Genomic DNA, 23,434 nt, shown 5'->3' with positions numbered 1-23,434 from the left:
GATAATTACCAGCAAAATTATTTAGTCAAGAGCCACCAGCCTCAAAAAAATCACGGACTCATCTATTTATTTTCACGGACACCTGTTTTTACAGACTGTCCAGAAATTTCAGTTAGCAACCCTGCGTAAAATTCATGCTGATTAAAAAAGTACTCAGTACTCAATGCACGGATTACTTCAATGCAGTGCTCTACTTTTATCTATATTACTAGCAGAAGGACCCGGCTTCGCACGGGTATATTTAATCTATTTCATTTAATGTTTCTGTGTGTCGTTAAAAGATATCAACAGTATCCCCCATAACTGTGACCTCTACAGCACACCACCTCCTTAACAGTGAACTCTACTGCCCCTTACTCCTTAATACTGCCCCCCCCACAGTGCCACTCCTCCTTACGATGGGATGTCTACAGCAGCCTGTCCCCTTAACTTTGAGCTTCACAGCAGCCCACCGCCTTTAAAAGTGAGTTTCGACTTCCGGTTCCGGCACGCACATGTGAGGACGCGAGGTGGAAGAGCTCCGCATACCCTGCCACATATCGGGGGTGTACCGGGACCAGATGCCGGATCGTTGTCTCCAATTGTGAGTCGGGAGACACATGGACAAATACTTAGTCCGTACCGGCCCCCCGCAGACGAACTCTCCACTACCACCGCGGCATCCAGCACAGCCGCGACTAGACAAGATGGCGGAGGGTAAGCGGAGAAATACCCGCTCCTCCTCACAGCCCCCCTTGCTATCCGAGGCAGATAATTCTGGGGGAGAAACACCTCCACACTCGCAGCAGCTGCTGCAGCTTCAGGAGTTAGAGCTCCCCAGCAAGGAAATTGCGATGGCGGTCGCACAAATACTGGCTCCTGACATTAAGGCTATGTAAAGGGGGAATATTAATCATTAATATTTATGCAAATATCAATAATTTATATGCATAAATGGGAGGAGCCATCTAGTGATAACTCCGCCCATTTATGCCTTTATATAATAACAATACCTTCGCTATGCTTTACACTAGTCGCTATTCTAACTGCATGCGCCTTACTAACTAACTATCGCCAATAACTACACGTTACACAGATAGTTACAAGTAACAGTATTTATTACTAACAATACACTACGCACGCAATACTAACAATACAGCACTAAATATACATAACTCAACTACCCTACACATTCCCATATTCCACCCACAAATTAACTATACAGTTCACACATACAAGTATATGAACCCACCCCACCTGACTATTCACTGTCCCTACGGGATACGACGAAGGGTTAATTAATTGTTTGCAGAGCAGAGGCATGCTCCAAAGAGGATTGTTTGCAGAGCAGAAGCATGCTCTACAGAACCAGGGTAGGGGACCAGGGTAACCACCAGGGGTTAATCAGGGTTTACCAGCAGGGCCACCAGGGTTCAGGGGTCTATGGGGGGTGATAACAGGGTTAACCAGGGGAGAGCAGGCACACAGGGAACCAGGGGTATCAGTAGGGTTCAGGGTGGCCAGGGGTTAACCAGGGGAATAGGGGTATGGCAGGGGTTAACCAGAGGGGGTAACAGGGTAACAGGGGTGTTACCAGGGGAATAGGGGTATGGCAGGGGTTAACCAGCTCCATAGGGGTATGGCAGGGGTTAACCAGAGGGGGAACAGGGTATCAGGGGTGCTCAGGGGTACAAGGGTTAAGGCGTTGGTGGGATAGTGGGGGTGAGGGTTACCAGGGGATAGTAGGAGGGTATATAGTGAGTGAGCAAGGGGGTATATAGTAGTGGGGTATATAGTAGGGGGGTATATAGTGGGGTGGTATATAGTGGGGTATATAGTAGGGGGGTATATAGTGGGGTATATAGTAGGGGGGTATCAGAGGGGTACTTAGGAATAATGCGCGTTGTCCAGGGGTTGCTCGTTCGTCTAGGGGTGCTCGTTAGTCCAGGGGGTCTCCTTTCTTCAGAGTGGGCGGCCGGCTCTCTTCAGCGCAAGACGCGCTCCTCTATAAGGTGGGGGTCCCGATGTCCTGAGCGCCGATGCGTTCTCCAGTGGGGGCCCCGATCCTAACTACTAGTGCAGGGGCCTGCCGGACTTATATGTCCGGCCGCCCGCACTGCCGTACCGCCCACACCGCGGCGCGCGAGCGCGCACCACAGTGAAGGACACGTGGGCCGGCGCGGTGAGATGACGTCACCGCGCCTGCCCGCGCGTCCCTGCACGCGCGCCGCAGGGCCGCGTGCACTTGCTGACAGGCGGGAGATCCTTTGATCTCCCGCCTGTAGCTCTCAGCATTCCGGACATCGCAATGGTAATTGCGATGCCAGAATGCACATAATAGAGTGAGCGGAGGTATCTCCTCTCTCTCTATTATGTTTAATTATCTCCAGCAAGGCTGCAGATAATTAGAGCAAAAGGATTCAAATTCTATTGAATTTGAATCCTTTTGAGTTCACCAGAATGACCGGACCTTGTCTGGTCATCCTGGCGCCTTCACCCAGATTACATCAATGTAAATGCTTATGGCACATTTACATTGATGCATCTGTGTCCATGTAGGGAGGGGGGGGGGGTTTATATCGTATGGGGATATGATAAGGGGGCATAATATGATACAGGGGGCATTATATACCTACACTGCGTGCAGAATTATTAGGCAAATGAGTATTTTGACCACATCATCCTCTTTATGCATGTTGTCTTACTCCAAGCTGTATAGGCTCAAAAGCCTACTACCAATTAAGCATATTAGGTGATGTGCATCTCTGTAATGAGAAGGGGTGTGGTCTAATGACATCAACACCCTATATTAGGTGTGCATAATTATTAGGCAACTTTCCTTTGGCAAAATGGGTCAAAAGAAGGACTTGACAGGCTCAGAAAAGTCAAAAATAGTGAGATATCTTGCAGAGGGATGCAGCACTCTTAAAATTGCAAAGCTTCTGAAGCGTGATCATCGAACAATCAAGCGTTTCATTCAAAATAGTCAACAGGGTCACAAGAAGCGTGTGGAAAAACCAAGGCGCAAAATAACTGCCCATGAACTGAGAAAAGTCAATAGCCACCAAGGCGCAAAATAACCACTTGCCACCAATTTGGCCATATTTCAGAGCTGCAACATCACTGGAGTGCCCAAAAGCACAAGGTGTGCAATACTCAGAGACATGGCCAAGGTAAGAAAGGCTGAAAGACGACCACCACTGAACAAGACACACAAGCTGAAACGTCAAGACTGGGCCAAGAAATGTCTCAAGACTGATTTTTCTAAGGTTTTAGGGACTGATGAAATGAGAGTGAGTCTTGATGGGCCAGATGGATGGGCCCGTGGCTGGATTGGTAAAGGGCAGAGAGCTCCAGTCCGACTCAGACGCCAGCAAGGTGGAGGTGGAGTACTGGTTTGGGCTGGTATCATCAAAGATGAGCTTGTGGGGCCTTTTCGGGTTGAGGATGGACTCAAGCTCAACTCCCAGTCCTACTGCCAGTTTCTGGAAGACACCTTCTTCAAGCAGTGGTACAGGAAGAAGTCTGCATCCTTCAAGAAAAACATGATTTTCATGCAGGACAATGCTCCATCACACGCGTCCAAGTACTCCACAGCGTGGCTGGCAAGAAAGGGTATAAAAGAAGAAAATCTAATGACATGGCCTCCTTGTTCACCTGATCTGAACCCCATTGAGAACCTGTGGTCCATCATCAAATGTGAGATTTACAAGGAGGGAAAACAGTACACCTCTCTGAACAGTGTCTGGGAGGCTGTGGTTGCTGCTGCACACAATGTTGATGGTGAACAGATCAAAACACTGACAGAATCCATGGATGGCAGGCTTTTGAGTGTCCTTGCAAAGAAAGGTGGCTATATTGGTCACTGATTTGTTTTTGTTTTGTTTTTGAATGTCAGAAATGTATATTTGTGAATGTTGAGATGTTATATTGGTTTCACTGGTAAAAAGAAATAATTGAAATGGGTATATATTTGTTTTTTGTTAAGTTGCCTAATAATTATGCACAGTAATAGTCACCTGCATACACAGATATCCCCCTAAAATAGCTAAAACTAAAAACAAACTAAACACTACTACTTCCAAAAATATTCAGCTTTGATATTAATGAGTTTTTTGGGTTCATTGAGAACATGGTTGTTGTTCAATAATAAAATTAATCCTCAAAAATACAACTTGCCTAATAATTCTGCACTCCCTGTATATATCTATTAAGGGGGCACATACATATATATCAGGGGGCACAAGCCCCTACAATATAAGAGGGCACAAGCACCTACAATATAAGGGGGCACATATTTCCCACAGGGGCCACCATGAGCCCCTGGGGATCACCATGGGCAGACGTGCGCAGATGCTGGGCACATCTGCGCACATCGTCCCATGATGCTGTGGTTGATGTATGCTCATATATACCATACATGCCCGCACGTGTTTGCAGGCATGCATGGATATATATGCATACGTCTCAACCGTTCCTCAACAATCCCCCTGTTGTCGGATAATACGACAATATAATGGGGGAACGGGTTGAGATATATTTGCCCCCCTTCAACCCCATCTTTGGTGGAAGTTCAGGAAGAACTGTAGTGCACACTGATCTTTAGGCACTTAGACATCCCTAATCCAGCTTCCTCCGAGCTGCCCTTCACCGTAACCTACTCCTCCGTCCACAGGATACCCCGTCTTCTTCTTGACATCTTTAGGATACCACACACCCACAGTCTCTCGGTTACTTTCTTTAACAGTCTGTCACGGCCATGGCTATGACCGTGACTCCTGAACCGCATGCGGTTGTCAGCGGTTTACTTTGGTTGTCAATCACAGGTGAGGGCTGTGGTATTTGCCTCACCTGTGGTTGCCACTGGCAACAGTATGTATGTGGCAGCATAGCAGTCTGAGCTGTGCTATTGCAGCTTGCTATGTTGTGCATGCGGTTTCGTGTGATGTTTGTATGTGTGCACTTGGTTTTATGTTATTGTGTGCACGTCCCCTTTAAGTGGTGTTTTCCCTTCCCTGGTGTTGGAAGGGTTAACCTCCTTCCTAGTGTGTGTGTGCACTGGGTGTGTCTGACTGTGGGTGTGGCTACTTGGCCCTATAAAGCCTCAGTGGAAGGCAGTAGTCAGAGGGTGCTTCAGCCATGCTGCTGGAGACATCCTCCTGCTGGTTACCATCCTTCCAGTAAGGGCCACCCTTCCGGTCATAAAATCCTTATCCCTGATGTTTAGTTTATGTCCAATGCTTTTGGTTGTTTGCAGCTATGAATGTCCTGGTTCCTCTGTGTTCTTATGTGTGTGCTGTTTGTCTATGTTTGTGTGGACAGCGTTCCTGAGCACAGGTTCCAGTCAGCAAAGCTGTGGCAGGTTAGTGTGGAACAGTTAGGTTCACCTGTCATATTCATAGGCTGTTCTTGTTCCCCTTCTCCCTGCTGCTTGGCCAGTGAGACCCCTGTTCCTCCGTGCCTAGGAGGAATAGGTAGTCTTACCCTCCTCCTAGTTCAGGGCCGTCCTGAGGGCTTCCAGGGACTATTAGGTTCCAGTGTATGAGTCCTCCCACCATCAGGGTCGGCCCATGCGGACAGGAGACGGGGTCAGTGCTAGGGACGCAATAGGAGGTGACCTGCTCCCTAATGCTGTTGCCCTGGCCGAGTAGCGACCGGACATTTCTGAGCATCGCACGGCTGAGGGTTTTCCCCATCCTCAGCCGTGACACAGTCTTAGTGTCGGCCACCCCCACTTTGGAGTGACCACACCCCCACAGTCTCTCGGTAATTCTGCCGATCTTCAGGTATCTTCGTCCCCCCCCAATTCTGGAGTGGGTTCACCCTTACAGTCTTTACCTTTCTATAACAGTCTCTTGCTTTTGGCCACCCCCACTTTGGAGTGACCACACCCCCACAGTCTCTCGGTAATACTGCCGATCTTCAGGTATCTTCGTCCCCCCCAATTCTGGAGCGGGTTCACCCTTACAGTCTTTAACTGGCCTTTCTTTAACAGTCTCTTGGTGTCGGCCACCCCTACTTTGGAGTGACCACACCCCCACAGTCTCTCGGTAATTCTGCCGATCTTCAGGTATCTTCGTCCCCCCCAATTCTGGAGCGGGTTCACCCTAACAGTCTCAGTCCCAACTTTCTCCTATCCAATGTCTGTTTCCATCTTGATGGGTGCGATTCTCCCGTGGACAGATTAATAGGTCTTTACAAGGCAGGTCAGACTCTTAAGCGGTGATGTCATAGTACCTAAATTCTACTGCGGAGAACACCTCTGCCACACTACACATCCAGCCCTTCCCTTAAGAACCTCACCGTTCCAGGGTTCAAGGTGGCAAATGAATGATGCCTGTCCCTATTGTGACCTAACCTTATCCCCATTCACACAAAACACATGTCACATCCCTCCCAACACCACCAAAACAATATATGTATGTGTACCCATAGAGACTCATGCAACCTGGCATATCTCTACACCTCCAAAGACACAGGTAGGTACCCCTGTGTCAATGGGAAACGACTATAGGATGCAAATGTGTACAGCCAAATAATAACTCACCACAGTGTGTTGGGCGAGTTTCCTTGGGTGTGGGCTGTCACACATTTGTACCTAGAGTGTCTATGGGTACACCATCGAACAACAAACACAATCAATAAATACAATGTGCTATGGGGTTTCGGGGTAGTACAAGTTATACGTCCCGAACCCTCATAGGAAACAAAGTGTGTCCATACAATATTTGGCTACAGGAACAATGTTTGAGTTATGTCCTGAGCCTCCTCCTCCGGATAGTTCTGTAAAGTTCTGTCTGGTTCTGGTGTATTTGGTCAGTAAGTCCCTTGACCCTCCGATTACGATGACCAGAACCAGAAGAAGTTTCACTGGGTGAAACAAGTGAATAAGTTCTTCCACCCGAACGTCTCCCAAGTCTTCCTCCAGAGCCTTAAATAATGCTCCCGCTGGATTGTGGCACATTCTTCCATCTCTAAAACACCTCTAGGCAGAGGTCGCTTAGTTGCCAAAATCCAGTGGGATCCTCTGGAGCTTCACAACAGTGTCAGGGGGAATAGCTGGCCTCTTCTGTGGCATCTCCTGGGTTTTTCTTCCGCTCCATATAAAATCACACCTATGGCAGAAGAAAACACCAGGCGCTCCCGGGGGAATTTCTCCCCTAACAGTGCAATTAAATGTGAAAATTTCCAGCACCAATACCTTTGACCCATGGGTAGAGAAAGGTATTGGGCTGCCCTTTGTCTCACAGGGCTCCTCATTATCCCAACACTGGTGTCTGAACACCCTACCTTCAGAGGATAGCGTCCTCTGCTGCACATCCCTCTGCACCAACAGATAAGGATGCCACCCTACTAGGTTAGGATAACTGGAGTTCTGTGGACAAAGCACCATCTTGTTATTGATGGCACCGCATCCCTGTCCACCCATGTGTACCCAGGCCGATTTCCCCCTGTGATCCCATCTTGTGGAGGCCCGCAGAACCAATGGCATAGTCATGCCCTGGCTCCCCAGGACCCCACAACACAAGAACCCAGTCCACACTCTGCTGCCAAACACTCTGCGTCCAATCCCTATCAGAGCTGTGCTGCCTGCTCGGACTAAAATCAAGTGCGCAGCACAACATTACACCAATGTTGTCTGTCCGCCCCAGTCCCCAGCGCAACACAGCCCTACCGAAAACCTTGAGCAAAACAGTGTTACCCGTATCGATCTGAGACCCTGGTTGCCCAGAACAATATCACATCATCCTTTGTTGCTGCATGGAGAAGGTCCTTATGCCTTCTCCCGTCCAGCAGGATTTCCTGTGTGATATTATCTGCGAACCTATACGTTCTCGATCCACAGTATAACACTGTTCCACTCCAAGGGGACACAGAATGAAACAAAGACAGCAGATGGGACTTACACACTACATAAATCAGCATGGTAGAACACATCCGTAGACAAGGACTACCACCATCAACATCAAGAAAAACTTACAAACAGATAACAAAAACACACAACATGGACATACACAGGGAACAAACGGTGTAACAAATAGTACAGGGGTGTCAAATGTTGCCTAGCCTAGCTTGGCCACTGTGACCCCTCAGCAGCTGGTGATGCTGCCGAGAGGTAACCCTGTTATGGCCAGGCTGACTAGACCCCACTGCACAATTTGTTACCTGGCTGATACTATTGGACACATTGCAATTACTTGCACAAGGGCAATTCCTTGCAATATGTCCTTTGTTCCCACACCTGAAACACGTGACTTGGTTTCCTGTCCTGTGTGTTATGTTCCTATATGTTTTGCAGTGTCTCGCTATGTGACCTAGGCCACCACATGCAAAACATCTGTAGTTTGCTCTGCATGGCCCAGGTCCATCTACACTGCAGCCGTGCTCCCTTCTCCTGAATTGTACCATCCTCAGGGACGCACTCTTCACCACAGTTCTTTTTCCCAAAGTCAGGGAAAAATCTCTGTTAGTCTGGACCGGCTTGGTCTGATGATTAGACCGGTCACAGACTACTCTTCACCCTTGTGGCCCTGCACAGGGCAACATTTTGGGAGATTCCGACCCTGGCTTTACGGAAAAAAAAGGGCCGGCACCAACTTGGTGATAAATTGTTGCATGCCAGACATTAGCTGGGACCTTACAGCAACCTCAGCCTTCAATTTGGCTACCGTCACATTAGTAGAGGCAGTCCGCTCCTTGAAGGCCTTGACCTCAGTATAAGACTGAGTCAACTTAGCCTCAATTTCCTCCTTCTGCCTCTGCAGCTCTACTAACTGTGACTCTATCCTAGCCACCTGCACATCTCGGTCAACAGTAGACTGCACATTCTCTGCCAGCTGTGCCTGCAATGCAGAAACCTGGTCCGAATTACTGGCACAGCACTGGCAGTGAATGGCCGGAGGAATTGTCTCCGTTGACTGAGACACCAGCGCCACTTCCTTTGGCTTACAGATGCTAGCCTCAAACGTATGAACGAGTTTGGCTAGCATTCAAAGCCGTTTGGTGACCTTGTTCAACACCGTCCGTTTGTTAACACAAAGCTTGTCATAACTACAAGCCTGTGCCAACAAATCGGACCACAGCATTTCTGCTGACTTGTATGTAGTGGGGAGGATGGGGTTAAATGTGCTGTGTTTGGCTAAGTGTTGCAGTGTGGGGAAGTCCATACTCACCGTTTGATGAGCGTCCATTTTCTCCTTGGGGCCGTACCTCTTCGTCCTTGCAGCTGCTTGGAAGAAGTCCATTTTCCCGGATCGCTTCTTCCCCAGCCGGACTTGTACGCCGCTCCCACGAAGATGGATCTCCTTCAGTGACGTGTGCTCTTCTCTCTTGCAATCACTTGAGCGATGCTTGTTGGTGCTGTACTTTTCCGTGTCTTCTTCTCTTACCCCAGCGACGGTGACCGTGTAAAGCAAATACAAAAATATTAATTCACAGAACAATTATAGATTCTCTGCTAAAGATTTTGATCTGCGCCTGGTGCTGTGAGGAAGAGTCGCGCTACCTGTCCGAATTATCAGGTCCTAGACGCTCAGACCACTGACCACTGACTGGGGGAATATTAATCACCAATATTTATGCAAATATCGATAATTAATATTCATAAATAGGAGGAGCCGTCTATTGATAACTCCGCCTATCTATGCCTTTAAATAACAATAACACCTTCGCTATGCTTTACACTAGTCGCTATTCTAACTGCATGCGCCTTACTAACTAACTATCGCCAATAACTACACGTTACACAGATAGTTACAAGTAACAGTATTTATTACTAACAATACACTACGCACGCAATACTAACAATACAGCACTAAATATACATAACTCAACTACCCTACACATTCCCATATTCCACCCACAAACTAACTATACAGTTCACACATACAAGTATATGAACCCACCCCACCTGACTATTCACTGTCCCTACGGGATACGACGAAGGGTTAATTAATTGTTTGCAGAGCAGAGGCATGCTCCACAGAGGATTGTTTGCAGAGCAGAAGCATGCTCTACAGAACCAGGGTAGGGGACCAGGGTAACCACCAGGGGTTAATCAGGGTTTACCAGCAGGGCCACCAGGGTTCAGGGGTCTATGGGGGGTGATAACAGGGTTAACCAGGGGAGAGCAGGCACACAGGGAACCAGGGGTATCAGTAGGGTTCAGGGTGGCCAGGGGTTAACCAGGGGAATAGGGGTATGGCAGGGGTTAACCAGAGGGGGTAACAGGGTAACAGGGGTGTTACCAGGGGAATAGGGGTATGGCAGGGGTTAACCAGCTCCATAGGGGTATGGCAGGGGTTAACCAGAGGGGGAACAGGGTATCAGGGGTGCTCAGGGGTACAAGGGTTAAGGCGTTGGTGGGATAGTGGGGGTGAGGGTTACCAGGGGATAGCAGGAGGGTATATAGTGAGTGAGCAAGGGGGTATATAGTAGTGGGGTATATAGTAGGGGGGTATATAGTGGGGTGGTATATAGTGGGGTATATAGTAGGGGGGTATATAGTGGGGTATATAGTAGGGGGGTATCAGAGGGGTACTTAGGTATAATGCGCGTTGTCCAGGGGTTGCTCGTTCATCTAGGGGTGCTCGTTAGTCCAGGGGGTCTCCTTTCTTCAGAGTGGGCGGCCGGCTCTCTTCAGCGCAAGACGCGCTCCTCTATAAGGTGGGGGTCCCGATGTCCTGAGCGCCGATGCGCTCTCCAGTGGGGGCCCCGATCCTAACTACTAGTGCAGGGGCCTGCCGGACTTATATGTCCGGCTGCCCGCACTGCCGTACCGCCCACACCGCGGCGCGCGAGCGCGCACCAGCGTGAAGGACACGTGGGCCGGCGCGCTCTCAGCATTCCGGACATCGCAATGGTAATTGCGATGCCAGAATGCACATAATAGAGTGAGCGGAGGTATCTCCTCTCTCTCTATTATGTTTAATTATCTCCAGCAAGGCTGCAGATAATTAGAACAAAAGGATTCAAATTCTATTGAATTTGAATCCTTTTGAGTTCACCAGAATGACCGGACCTTGTCCGGTCATCCTGGCGCCTTCACCCAGATTACATCAATGTAAATGCTTGGGGCACATTTACATTGATGCATCTGTGTCCATGTAGGGAGGGGGGGTTTATATCGTATGGGGATATGATAAGGGGGCATAATATGATACAGGGGGCATTATATACCTATATATCTATTAAGGGGGCACATACATATATATCAGGGGGCACAAGCCCCTACAATATAAGAGGGCACAAGCACCTACAATATAAGGGGGCACATATTTCCCACAGGGGCCACCATGAGCCCCTGGGGATCACCATGGGCAGACGTGCGCAGATGCTGGGCACATCTGCGCACATCGTCCCATGATGCTGTGGTTGATGTATGCTCATATATACCATACATGCCCGCACGTGTTTGCAGGCATGCATGGATATATATGCATACGTCTCAACCGTTCCTCAACAGGCTACGCTAGAGTCTACTATTGCGGGGACAATGAAGCAGCTGCAGCAAGACATTGTGCAGAATTCCTCCCATATTAGGGAACTGGAGCAAAGAACAGGAGCCCTGGAAGATGAATTGGGTAAAACCCAAACTCAAGTAAGAGAAATAATACGCATTAACCAGGCCCTGCAAGACAAAGTAGAGGACCTGGAGAACCGCTCTAGGAGGAGCAATATTCGTATTATAGGGCTCCCTGAGGACATTCCAGCACATCAATTGGCGCGATTCTGCTCCTCAGAACTTCCTAGAGCGATGGGATTTGAAATGCCACTTACTGTTGAAAGGCCTCATAGAATAGGCCCCCCTAGGGAACCGCGCCTTGAGGGCCAAGCTTCCAGACCGAGACCAGTTATAGCCAAGTTTCTTAACTATGCAGATAAGGAAGCTATTTTGCTGAAGTACCGACGCCTAAATCAACCCCTCAGGGTAAGGGAAAGCAAGCTTTTATTGTTTGGCGATTATTCGGTGGAAGTTGCTAAAAGAAGGAGAGCCTTTTCTCAGATTTGTACACAGCTAGTGCAAAAGAAAATCCGTTTTGCACTTGTTTATCCGGCTGTCCTGTGTGTATTCAAGCAGAATGGAGAGACAGACACGTATCTATCACCTAGGGAAGCGACAGAGGCCTTAGAATATGGCGACTCTTCTGAAAGTCTGAGGTCAAGCTCAGCGTCCAGAGGACGTTCTTCAGCCAGAGGAGGCCGTCCCGGCGGTAATTTGAATCCCAGGCCTTGTGATACTTACCCACGTGGGTCCGGAGAAGTTGCTAGCCAAGTTTCTAATCAGGACTGGGACTGATCTCTGCAGTGCAAAACGGCTAAAATTGGAAGCTACGTTCTTGGAACTTATCTGATGCCAGTCTTGCTGATGGTAGTAAGATGTTTATCCCTATAGTGACACTGTGGGGAAGCTCATTAATGATAGTTCTTTAGCAGGATGGGGAAGAGTAGATAAGCAGGAGTGGAGAGAAACCTGTGCTAAGTATTCATGGGTAATGGAGATGTTAACAAGATGCGTATATGTTGGAGGGAATCTGGCGAGACAGAGTCCGTATGTACTCGCCAGTTCAGTGCGAAAAAAGAGAAGTCTAAAGTGTCCTTTGACGGATTGTTGAAGTTTTTATGTGTAAAACAATATGTTAATGTTATTGTTATCAGGTTGGGGGAAATGTTTTTAGCCATTTATACGGTCATGCTCCATGGATGTTTTACACAAGCTGCATCTGATGTTCGTGTCTGGGGGAAGCCTCCTCCAGGTGCCGCTCCCTATATATCCATGTTATTACTCATTTTATGAAAATAGTATCCTGTAATGTAAAGGGCCTTAGAGCCCCACAGAAAAGATTAATGGTTCTTAAACACCTTAGGAAATTGAATGCGGATATTGCACTGCTTCAGGAGACGCACCTGCAGGAGGCTGACTTATGGCGTATGAAACGTCTCTGGGTGGGGCGTGTCCTGGGTTCACCATCAAGAAATAGAAAAGCAGGGGTGATTGTTCTAATTCACAAACGATTAAGCCACGATGTGATATCAACTGAATGTGATGCAGAGGGTAGGATTATATATCTTAAAATGTCCACTGCTGTAGATCCTATGGACATATTCAATGTCTATGGTCCTAATGCTGGTCAGGCCTCTTTTTTTAGGAACCTGGAGAGCAAGATTTCTCAAGAGGCAGGAAACCAGATATTAGTCATGGGAGATCTTAATGCGGTGCATAATCTGGTGGAAGACTGAAAGCAAACTCAGCCCACTCACAAGCCCACACAGCCTATTAGAGGGGGAGGATATTACCTGGAATCTTTTATTAAATCCACAGGCATGGTAGACATATGGAGGTTTCAGAATCCAGTGGAAAGGGAGTTCACACATTTTTCTCATGCACACCGGTCGTGGTCTAGGATTGATTATGCCCTGACCTCAAAAAAGGTTCTAATAGCGGAGATCACGGACATGGTGGTATCTGATCACGCCCCGGTGTGCATCACTATTGCTGAAGCCACTCCCAGAGGCACTGATAGGGTGTGGCGTCTACCTAGCTACCTCATGACAGATGAAGATTTTCTAGATAAATTGAAAGGCTGGTGGTGGGAGTTCTTAGATAATAATTCTAGTCATAGGGACAATCATTGTCTCCTTTGGGATACATCAAAAGCAGTAATTCGTGGGAATATCATCTCATATACAACAGCTAGGAAGAAGAAGGTATGGCTTAAACTCCAACAAGCCACAGAGGAAGTCCGCGCTGCATACACCTCTTATCTAATGAGCCCTACGGATATTAATAGGGTTAGATGGGTAACAGCGAAGCACAACTACGACCATAAACTAGAACAACAGATTAAATTACATATGGATTATCACTCAGCTAAGTTGTTTAAATATGGCAATAAGGCGGGTAAAATGTTGGCCAATTTGATTAACACACAACGTTATAGTCCTACCATTAGATCAATATTAGATGACGCGGGAAAGAAGCACACAAATCCGAAGGATATTGTGGAATGCTTCCGGAAATATTTTGAGATGCTTTATTCCAAGGATGAATATAATCAAGCAAAAGCAGAAGAACTTTTAGCTAAAGTCTCTCTCCCCAAACTCACGGAAGATGATTTGAATAGCCTCAATAGACCAATTTCAATTGAGGAGGTCCAATATACCATTAAATCACTTAGTAACGGAAAAGCGCCGGGTCCAGATGGGTTCCCAGCGGAGTTTTTCAAAGCTCTTATGGTGGAAGTCTCCCCGGTCCTTCAGGAATTGTTTAACTCCTGTTTACAAGGAGGAGACATTATGTCAACAGGAAAACTAGCGCACATTAAACTTATCCCCAAGCCGGCCAAAGATATTGCTCAGATGGGCTCGTACCGCCCAATCTCACTGATAAATCAGGACTTGAAAATTATGACAAAACTAATGACAAATAGGTTAGCCGAACTCATGCCAACTTTGATAGGCCCTCATCAGGTAGGGTTTGTTAAGGGAAGGGCAGCGGTCACAAACATTAGAACAGTTCTAACAATACAGGATTATTTGTTCCATAATCAGGACCCAGTTGGTTGCCCTGCTCTGCTGTCTGTGGATGCGGAAAAGGCTTTTGACAATGTGAACTGGAATTGGTTGGGAAAATCTTTGGAGGCTTTTGGTTTTGTAGGACCTTTCCGGACGTTTCTTAATACCTTATACGCTAGTCCGATGGCACAAATTCATTTGCCCGGTTTTTTGTCGACGCCTTTCCGCCTCCACAGAGGCACGAGACAGGGATGCCCTTTATCTCCGCCCCTTTTTAATTTGGCCCTTGAACCCCTGGTTAGATTCCTGATACAATCAGATTTGTTTCGGGGGATTAAGGTAGGGACTAAAGAAGTTAAACTCACCTGTTTTGCAGATGACATACTAATCTTTCTTAAATCCCCGGAGACAGAATTAAGAATCGTTCTAAACTCCTTACAGTACTTCGGAGATATGACAGGTTATCGTGTTAACGTAAATAAGAGCCAATTGTTATTTTTAAAAGGTTATACCAGGGACCGTAATGCGCCAATCGAGCTATAGGATGTGGAGGTGATTCCTCAATATCTGACATACCTGGGTATTAAAGTAGGTAGGAGTCCATTATCTCTATACAAATTAAACTATGAACCATTGATTAAAAAAATAGAGGAAGAACTAGAAAAGTGGCTGAATTTGCCGTTGTCACTATTTGGGAGAGCTCATCTATTGAAGATGGTTAGCTTTGCCAGGGTACTTTATCCCATGCAAACCATTCCCCTACTCTTAAAACATGTACAGTAGGTGAACCCGATTTTGTGTCAATCTCGCTGTATTTCTCGGCGAGATTGAGCACATACGAGCCCCATCGCGGGAGCCAGCGCCGAGCTGGCTTGCCGCTATGGAGAGCAAGCGCGTCATAGAAGCGACGGGAGATCCGACTTGGATTCCCGCCAATTCTACACGTGTGCGGCGTTTGTTATGAATCCTGAGGGGGAAGTCCCCGCCGGATTTAAATAAAAATCCGACCTGGGTCCCGCCCTCAGGAGCATACCGGGCCCTTAGGTCTGTTATGGGTTGTAAGGAGAGCCCCCCCTACGCCGAAAAAAACGGCGTAGGGGGTCCCCCTACAATCCATACCAGACCCGTATCCAAAGCACGCTACCCGGCCAGCCAGGAAGGGAGTGGGGACGAGCGAGCGCCCACCCCCCTCCTGAGCCGTACCAGGCTGCATGCCCTCAACATGGGGGGTTTGGTGCTCTGGGGCAGGGGGCGCACTGCGGCCCCCCCACCTCAGAGCACCCTGTCCCCATGTTGATGAGGACAGGGCCCCTTCCCGACAACCCTGGCCGTTGGTTGTCGGGGTATGCGGGCAGGAGGCTTATCGGAATCTGGGAGCCCCCTTTAATAAGGGGGCCCCCAGATACCGGCCCCCCACCCTAAGTGAATGAGTATGGGGTACATCGTACCCCTACCCATTCACCTGCAAGAAAAGTGGTAAAAACACAAATAAACCACACAGTGTATTAAAATATTTTATTTTTCTGCTCCGGAGGCCGCCCCCTGTCTTCTTTATTAGCTCTTTTACCAGGGGGGGCTCTTCTTCTTCCGATATCCCGACGGGTCTTCTCCGCTATCCGGGGGGGTCTTCTCGACTCTCCGGGGTTCTCCTTCTGTCTTCTCCTTCTGTCTTGTTGTCTCCTTCTGTCTTCTGTCTCCGGGGGGGGCTCTTCTTCTTCCGATATCCCGACGGGTCTTCTCCGCTATCCGGGGGGGTCTTCTCGACTCTCCGGGGTTCTCCTTCTGTCTTCTCCTTTTGTCTTGTTGTCTCCTATTGTCTTCTGTCTCCGGGGGGGGCTCTTCTTCTTCCGATATCCCGACGGGTCTTCTCCGCTATCCGGGGGGGTCTTCTCAACTCTCCGGGGTTCTCCTTCTGTCTTCTCCTTCTGTCTTCTCCTTCTGTCTTGTTGTCTCGGCGCACCCCGATTCTTCGTCTTCTCTTCTTGTTTTCGCCTCTCTCTGTTGTTGACTCGGCGCACCCCGGTTCTTCGTCTCGCGAGACTCGGCGCACCCCGATTCTTCGTCTCGCGAGACGAAGAACCGGGGTGCGCCGAGTCAACAACAGAGAGAGGCGAAAACAAGAAGAGAAGACGAAGAATCGGGGTGCGCCGAGACAACAAGACAGAAGGAGAAGACAGAAGGAGAACCCCGGAGAGTTGAGAAGACCCCCCCGGATAGCGGAGAAGACCCGTCGGGATATCGGAAGAAGAAGAGCCCCCCCCGGAGAGAGAAGACAGAAGGAGACAACAAGACAGAAGGAGAAGACAGAAGGAGAACCCCGGAGAGTCGAGAAGACCCCCCCGGATAGCGGAGAAGACCCGTCGGGATATCGGAAGAAGAAGAGCCCCCCCTGGTAAAAGAGCTAATAAAGAAGACAGGGGGTGGCCTCCGGAGCAGAAAAATAAAATATTTTAATACACTGTGTGGTTTATTTGTGTTTTTACCACTTTTCTTGCAGGTGAATGGGTAGGGGTACGATGTACCCCATACTCATTCACTTAGGGTGGGGGGCCGGTATCTGGGGGCCCCCTTATTAAAGGGGGCTCCCAGATTCCGATAAGCCTCCTGCCCGCATACCCCGACAACCAACGGCCAGGGTTGTCGGGAAGGGGCCCTGTCCTCATCAACATGGGGACAGGGTGCTCTGAGGTGGGGGGGGCCGCAGTGCGCCCCCTGCCCCAGAGCACCCAACCCCCCATGTTGAGGGCATGCAGCCTGGTACGGCTCAGGAGGGGGGTGGGCGCTCGCTCGTCCCCACTCCCTTCCTGGCTGGCCGGGTAGCGTGCTTTGGATACGGGTCTGGTATGGATTGTAGGGGGACCCCCTACGCCGTTTTTTTCGGCGTAGGGGGGGCTCTCCTTACAACCCATAACAGACCTAAGGGCCCGGTATGCTCCTGAGGGCGGGACCCAGGCCGGATTTTTATTTAAATCCGGCGGGGACTTCCCCCTCAGGATTCATAACAAACGCCGCACACGTGTAGAATTGGCGGGAATCCAAGTCGGATCTCCCGTCGCTTCTATGACGCGCTTGCTGGGATGTGCTGTCGCTATCCCAGTGAGTGCGAGATCTCGGCACCACGTCGCCGAGTATCAGCGGGACGCTGTCGTGCTGAAAACACAATGTCAGAAACACCTACTGTAGACATTGCTAGGATTCAAAAAGCTTTCTCACGCTTTTTATGGCGAGGTAGGAGACCAAGGATTGCTTATGTGAAATTATGCTTGCTGAAGTGGGAGGGCGGCTTACAAATGCCCAATATCAGGAACTATAATCTGGCATCCCTCTGGAGACATATTAAAGATTGGCTGAAGGGAACCTCAAATTTCTCCAATACCCCTTTGGAGAAGGAATTATCCGCTCCATGGGATTTGGGGGCTATATTGCACACTAGAATTCGAGATATTCCTCTCACGCTGAAAAAATATACACTACTAAAAGATACTCTAGCAGCGTGGAAAGGGGTGCGTAAATTATTTAGATTACCTATATATCTCTCGCCATATATGCCATTATGGACCCTCCCGGCTTTTCCAGCAGGGAGACAGTCAGTAATGTTTACATTGTGGAGGGAGAGAGGTATTGCTTTCTTGAAGCAAATACTTAGTCCCACAGGAAGTGAATTACTGCCATGGTCAACGGTTCAGTCTAAGTTTCGGTTGCCTCCCTCGCACTTTCTCCCCTATAATCAATTAAGATCATTCTGTCGATCTCAATCATTAAATATGGGAGATCAGGAAAGAAGAGCCTGGTTCGATTCCCTGATGGGAAGTCAAAACTACTCTTTATCAGACTTGTATCGTAAAATACAGAATACTCACTCGATTCCTATAGAAGCAAAAGTATTCCAGAAATGGGAAAGTGAACTTGATGATGTGACAATAGCTCCAAAGCTAAAAGAGGGAATGGAGTGTGTGAGGCAGGCGACCGGTAACGAGATATGGAGGGAGATGCACTTTAGGATTTTGCACAAAGCAACATATGCATTTGACTTATCCTACAGAGATGCCCCAGCACATTATCTTAGATGGTGCCCAAAGTGCAAATTACAAAAAGCTAATCTATTACATGGGCTGCTGGAATGCCCCTCTCTAATTCCCCTATGGAAGGGAGCATTAGAACTCATAAAGCAGGTCTGGGAAGTGGAGGTACAATTAAATCCACTACACTGTGTATTTCATTACATTCCTTGGGATTCCAGAGGGGAAATAACTCACTCCACGTTTGTCAAAGGTATCCACTTATTTTTATTGGCAGTAAAAAAAAACAATATTGAGACACTGGATATTTCCTTCTATCCCCACACTTGACGAAACTATAGGACTTATGAGTCGTATTCTTTATATGGAGAAGTTGGAAGCAGAAAACAATAAAGAGAAGTCCACAAAACTTTTCTTTGGCAAGTGGAGGAAATTCATTAGCCATGTTCTGACTCCTATTGAAATTCAAGAAATAATGAAACCTTTCCGCTATACTAAATGGTACCTGGAAGAGCAGATAAAGGGGACATTAGGTAAGCTGGGGGAGTAAAACGCATGCAGGTAATTTAGACCAAGCTAAAGTTAGATACTTTCTGATTAGAAGCGGTGAAATTGAACATCGTGATGTTTTTGATGTAGAAATCCTTAATGGAGACTTCTTTTCTTGACCGACGGTTTGGCACAAAGTTGGGGTAATAAATGGTTTGTGGGAGGGGGGAGGGAGAAAATTTGAAAAAGGGAAATTCGCTTATATTGTGCCCAATATGACACCTTACTGTAAACATGTTTGAAATGACATCTCTGTATATTAAGTGTTAATATTGCATTTGTATAATGCTTATTGATGTTTCCCGAAATAAAAGTATATTTAAAAAAAAAGAAAACTGTGAGTTTCACAGCACCTCACTCCCATGACATTGACCTTCTCAGGGACATGCCCCCTTAACAGTGACCTATACAGCACCCTGCCCCTTTAATAGTGACCTCCCCAGTGCCTATCCCTTTAACAGTGACCTCCACAATGTCTGTCCCTTTAACAGTGACCTCCACAGTGCCTGCCCCTTTAAGTGACCTCCACAGTGCCCGCCCCCTTAACAGTGACCTCCATAGCGGCCGCCCCTTTAGCAGTGACCTCCACAGTGCCTGCCTCTTTAACAGTGACCTCCACAGTGCCCGCCCCTTAACAGTGACCTCCACAGTGCCCGCCCCTTTAACAGTGACCTACACAATGCCCACCCCTTTAACAGTTACCTCCACAAGGCCCGCCCCTTTAACAATGACCTACACAATGCCCGCCCCTTTAACAGTGACCTCCACAGTGCCTGCCCCTTTAACAGTGACCTTCAGAGGGCCATGCCCCTTTAAGGCTAGGGCTACACGATAACATGTGTTGCGCGACATTTTGTCTCAACAATTTTTATAATGATGGGCTATAGTGTTGCACTGCGACACGACAGTCGCAAAAAAATCCATCCAAGATGGATACATGTAGCAGTGTAGTTATGCCCTATGTGTCGTGCAACTTGGGTTGGCTGGGTTGTTATGGAAACCTGGAGTAAAGCTGTGTGTGTGGAGAGTAAGGGCCTGCGAGCTTCTATTGGCTGATAAGGGACATGTGACAGTGTGTATGGCAGTTCGACACATCGCTGATCGGGTTGACAGATTAGTGGGAGTGGCTGGAGAAGATCCAACGGTCATGGCCCATATCGGAACCAATGACAAAGTTAGGGGTAGGTGGAGAGTCCTTAAAAATGATTTCAGGGATTTAGGTCAAAAGCTTAGGGCAAGGACCTCAAAGGTAGTATTTTCCGAAATACTACCTGTACAACGGGCCACACAAGAAAGGCAGCGGGAGATTAGGGAGATTAACAAGTGGCTCAAGAAATGGTGTAGGAAGGAGGGGTTTGGGTTCCTGGAGAACTGGGTCGACTTCTCTATCGGCTACAGGCTCTATCGTAGGGACGGGCTGCACCTCAATGGGGAAAGGGCAGCTGTGTTGGGGAAGAAGATGGCTAGAAGGTTGGAGGAGTGTTTAAACTAGGGACTGGGGGGGGGAGGGAAATTACATTATAGGAGGGGAAGATAGTGCAGATAGAGACCGGGGTCTAGGTAATGGGACTGGGGGAGGAATGGAAGGAGGGACTAGAACAGTTCAGAAGGAAAGGTGTAGGGTAAAAAATATACATAAACCTCTCAAATGTATGTATACTAATGCCAGAAGCCTGACTAATAAAACTGGGGAGCTGGAATTAGTGATGTGTGAGGAGAACTATGACATAGTGGGAATAACTGAGACATGGCTGGATGATAGCTATGACTGGGCAGTTAATGTACAAGGTTACAGTCTGTTTAGAAAGGATCGTCTGTCACGAGGGTGTCAAGAGCCACGTCTGACTCCGTTATACCCGGGGTCAGGAAGTCGCAGCGGGTGGCTGCGTGTTCGATGTACAAAGACAGTGCTGTTTCGTAATGGTAGCTTTCTGGGTTTGCCTTGCAATCCTTTTTGGCTCACTCAGGGATCCGTAGCTTCTCCTCCTTAGCTGTTTCTTGTCCAGCAATCCCAACCTCCTTATATTCCCATCTCCCACTTCTCTGGTTGCCAGATATAGAGCTTCCTGCCTGGACTTCTATACTGACCCACTGGAGCTGAGTAGCTGTTGGGCATTGGTGGTCTGCTGTTGTCGCCCACCTGGGATTATATGTTTGTCTGTATTGTCTGTCCTCTCTTTGGTGTTTTCCTCTTAGTGTCAGTGGTGCGGACTAGTGATCCCACCGCCCTGTTCACTACACAGGGCTCATCTTAGGGAAAGCCAGGGTTTAGGCACGTGATCGGCGTACGGGTGAGGAACCCGTCTAGGGACGTCAGGGCAGTCAGGTGCCAGCCGCAAGGTGAGTCAGGGGTCACCACCTTTCCCTCTCCCTTGGACAGGGCCTTCCCATTTCCCTCCCTTTGCGTGACGCCACTCATTACATTATATCTGGCCCTTATTTTGTGTAGGTTAAAAAAAAAATAAAAAAAAATTAAAAAATAAAATGTTTTCTTTCTACCTACTTAGAATCCAGTATGGATCCAATTGCTGCTTTGTAAAAGCAACTTCAAGGCCTGTCTTTGGAGGTGGCAGGATTGAAGGCGTCGGTCCTCCAGCAACAGCAGCAATTGCAACAGACAGCAAGCCCAGCGGTTGCTACAGGTAACCAGGTTGTTGCGGAACCCAAGGTTGTTCTTCCTGACAGATTTTCTGGGGGAAGGGACAAATTTGTGACGTTCCGTGAGGCCTGTAAATTATATTTTAAACTGCGCCCTTACTCCTCTGGTACTGAAGAACAGCGGGTGGGGGTTGTTATTTCCCTGCTGCAGGGGGACCCGCAATCCTGGGCGTTCTCTTTACCCACTGATTCCCAGGCTCTCCGGTCAGTGGATGAATTTTTTGGGGCCTTGGGTCTCATATATGACGACCCTGACCGAGTCGCACTGGCTGAATCAAAATTACGGAGACTCCTACAGGGAGAGCGGCCAGTAAAGGAGTATTGCTCAGAGTTCCGTAGGTGGGCTACGGATACCCAGTGGAACGACCCGGCTCTCATGAGTCAGTTCTGCTCTGGGTTATCCGAAAGGATTAAGGATGCGCTTGCGCTGTATGAGACTCCCTTTTCCCTTGATGCGGTGATGTCCCTTTCTATCAGAATAGATAGACGTCTTAGGGACAGATTGAAAAATCCGGAGCAATTGGTAACCCCTCTCAAGCAGCAGTTAGTCTGTACGGACTTAGAAGAGCCTATGCAGCTAGGAGGAACTATTCGTCAGGTCCGTCCTCCTGAGGCTCGCCGTAGGCGTGGGGTTTGTTTTTTCTGTGGGGAGAGGGGTCATTTTATTAATGTCTGTCCTTCCTTCCTCAAAAACAAAAGACCGTCGGAAAACTACTAACCCCAGGCTGTGTGGAGGATGTCAGCCGGGAGGTATACGTTTCCTCCATACGAACATCGCAATTTGTGTTGCCAGCGGTTGTTGTTTTTGGCGTTAAGACGGAGACTATTTCTTTTTTTCTAGACAGTGGAGCAGGAGTAAACTTGATAGATGCCCATTTTGCCCACACTATCGGTTTGTCTCTCTGTACGCTACAGAGACCTATTCCCATATTCGCTATTGATTCTGCTCCTCTGTCTCAGAGAAACCTCACTCACATTGTCCATAACTTACACCTTCGGGTAGGGGACCACCATAACGAGTTGCTTTCATGTTACGTTCTGGAGGGGCTTCCCACTCCGGTGGTGTTGGGTCTTCCCTGGTTGGTAGCGCACAATCCAGTGGTGGATTGGCAGGCCAGGGAGATATTGGAGTGGAGTGAGCAGTGCAGAGAAAATTGCTTAAATAGCAATTGCTTAGTCGCCTCCATAGCTACCCTACCCACATTTGTTTCGGACTTTGAGGACGTTTTTTCTGAAAAGGGTTGTCAGAAGTTACCACCTCACCGTCCTTATGATTGCCCTGTTAACCTGATTCCCGGTGCAAAATTACCCAAGACCAGGTTATATAATCTTTCGGGTCCAGAGAGACAAGCCATGAAAGATTATATCTCCGAGAGCTTGGCTAAGGGACACATCAGAACCTCTTCTTCACCCGTGGCTGCAGGGGTTTTCTTCGTTAAAAAGAAAGATGGGGGCCTGCGTCCTTGCCTAGATTTTCGCGAATTAAACCAGATAACCATCCGAGACCTATACCCTCTTCCTCTCATTCCTGACCTGTTTAATCAGATTGCGGGTGCTAGGTGGTTCTCAAAACTTGATCTTAGGGGGGGCCTACAATCTGATTCGTATCAAGGAAGGGGATGAGTGGAAGACAGCCTTTAACACCCCTGAGGGGCATTATGAAAATCTAGTCATGCCTTTCGGTCTGACCAATGCTCCTGCTGTCTTCCAACATT

At 48.2% G+C, this 23,434-nt stretch overlaps 1 protein-coding gene and 1 gene segment (V, D, J or C); both read right to left on the bottom strand.

Annotated features, from left to right (window-relative positions):
• Positions 1–23,434, bottom strand: part of LOC120989007 — a 769,594-nt gene that overhangs the window by 441,200 nt on the left and 304,960 nt on the right. For 2 of the 7 annotated variants that reach the window (XM_040416849.1, XM_040416847.1), the window contains exon 3: positions 7,512–7,521. The exons of the other annotated variants lie outside the window; for them this stretch is intronic. In XM_040416849.1, coding sequence (XP_040272783.1) covers positions 7,512–7,521 — 10 coding nt within the window. The remainder of the gene's footprint in view (positions 1–7,511; positions 7,522–23,434) is intronic. 7 annotated transcript variants of the gene reach the window in all.
• The window catches only part of LOC120989010, a 369,628-nt gene that overhangs the window by 302,625 nt on the left and 43,569 nt on the right, over positions 1–23,434 (bottom strand).

Source organism: Bufo bufo, chromosome 2 (genome assembly GCF_905171765.1).
Source record: "Bufo bufo chromosome 2, aBufBuf1.1, whole genome shotgun sequence".
NCBI classification, from domain to species: Eukaryota; Metazoa; Chordata; class Amphibia; order Anura; family Bufonidae; genus Bufo; species Bufo bufo.
This window is presented reverse-complemented; position numbering and strand designations above follow the sequence as displayed.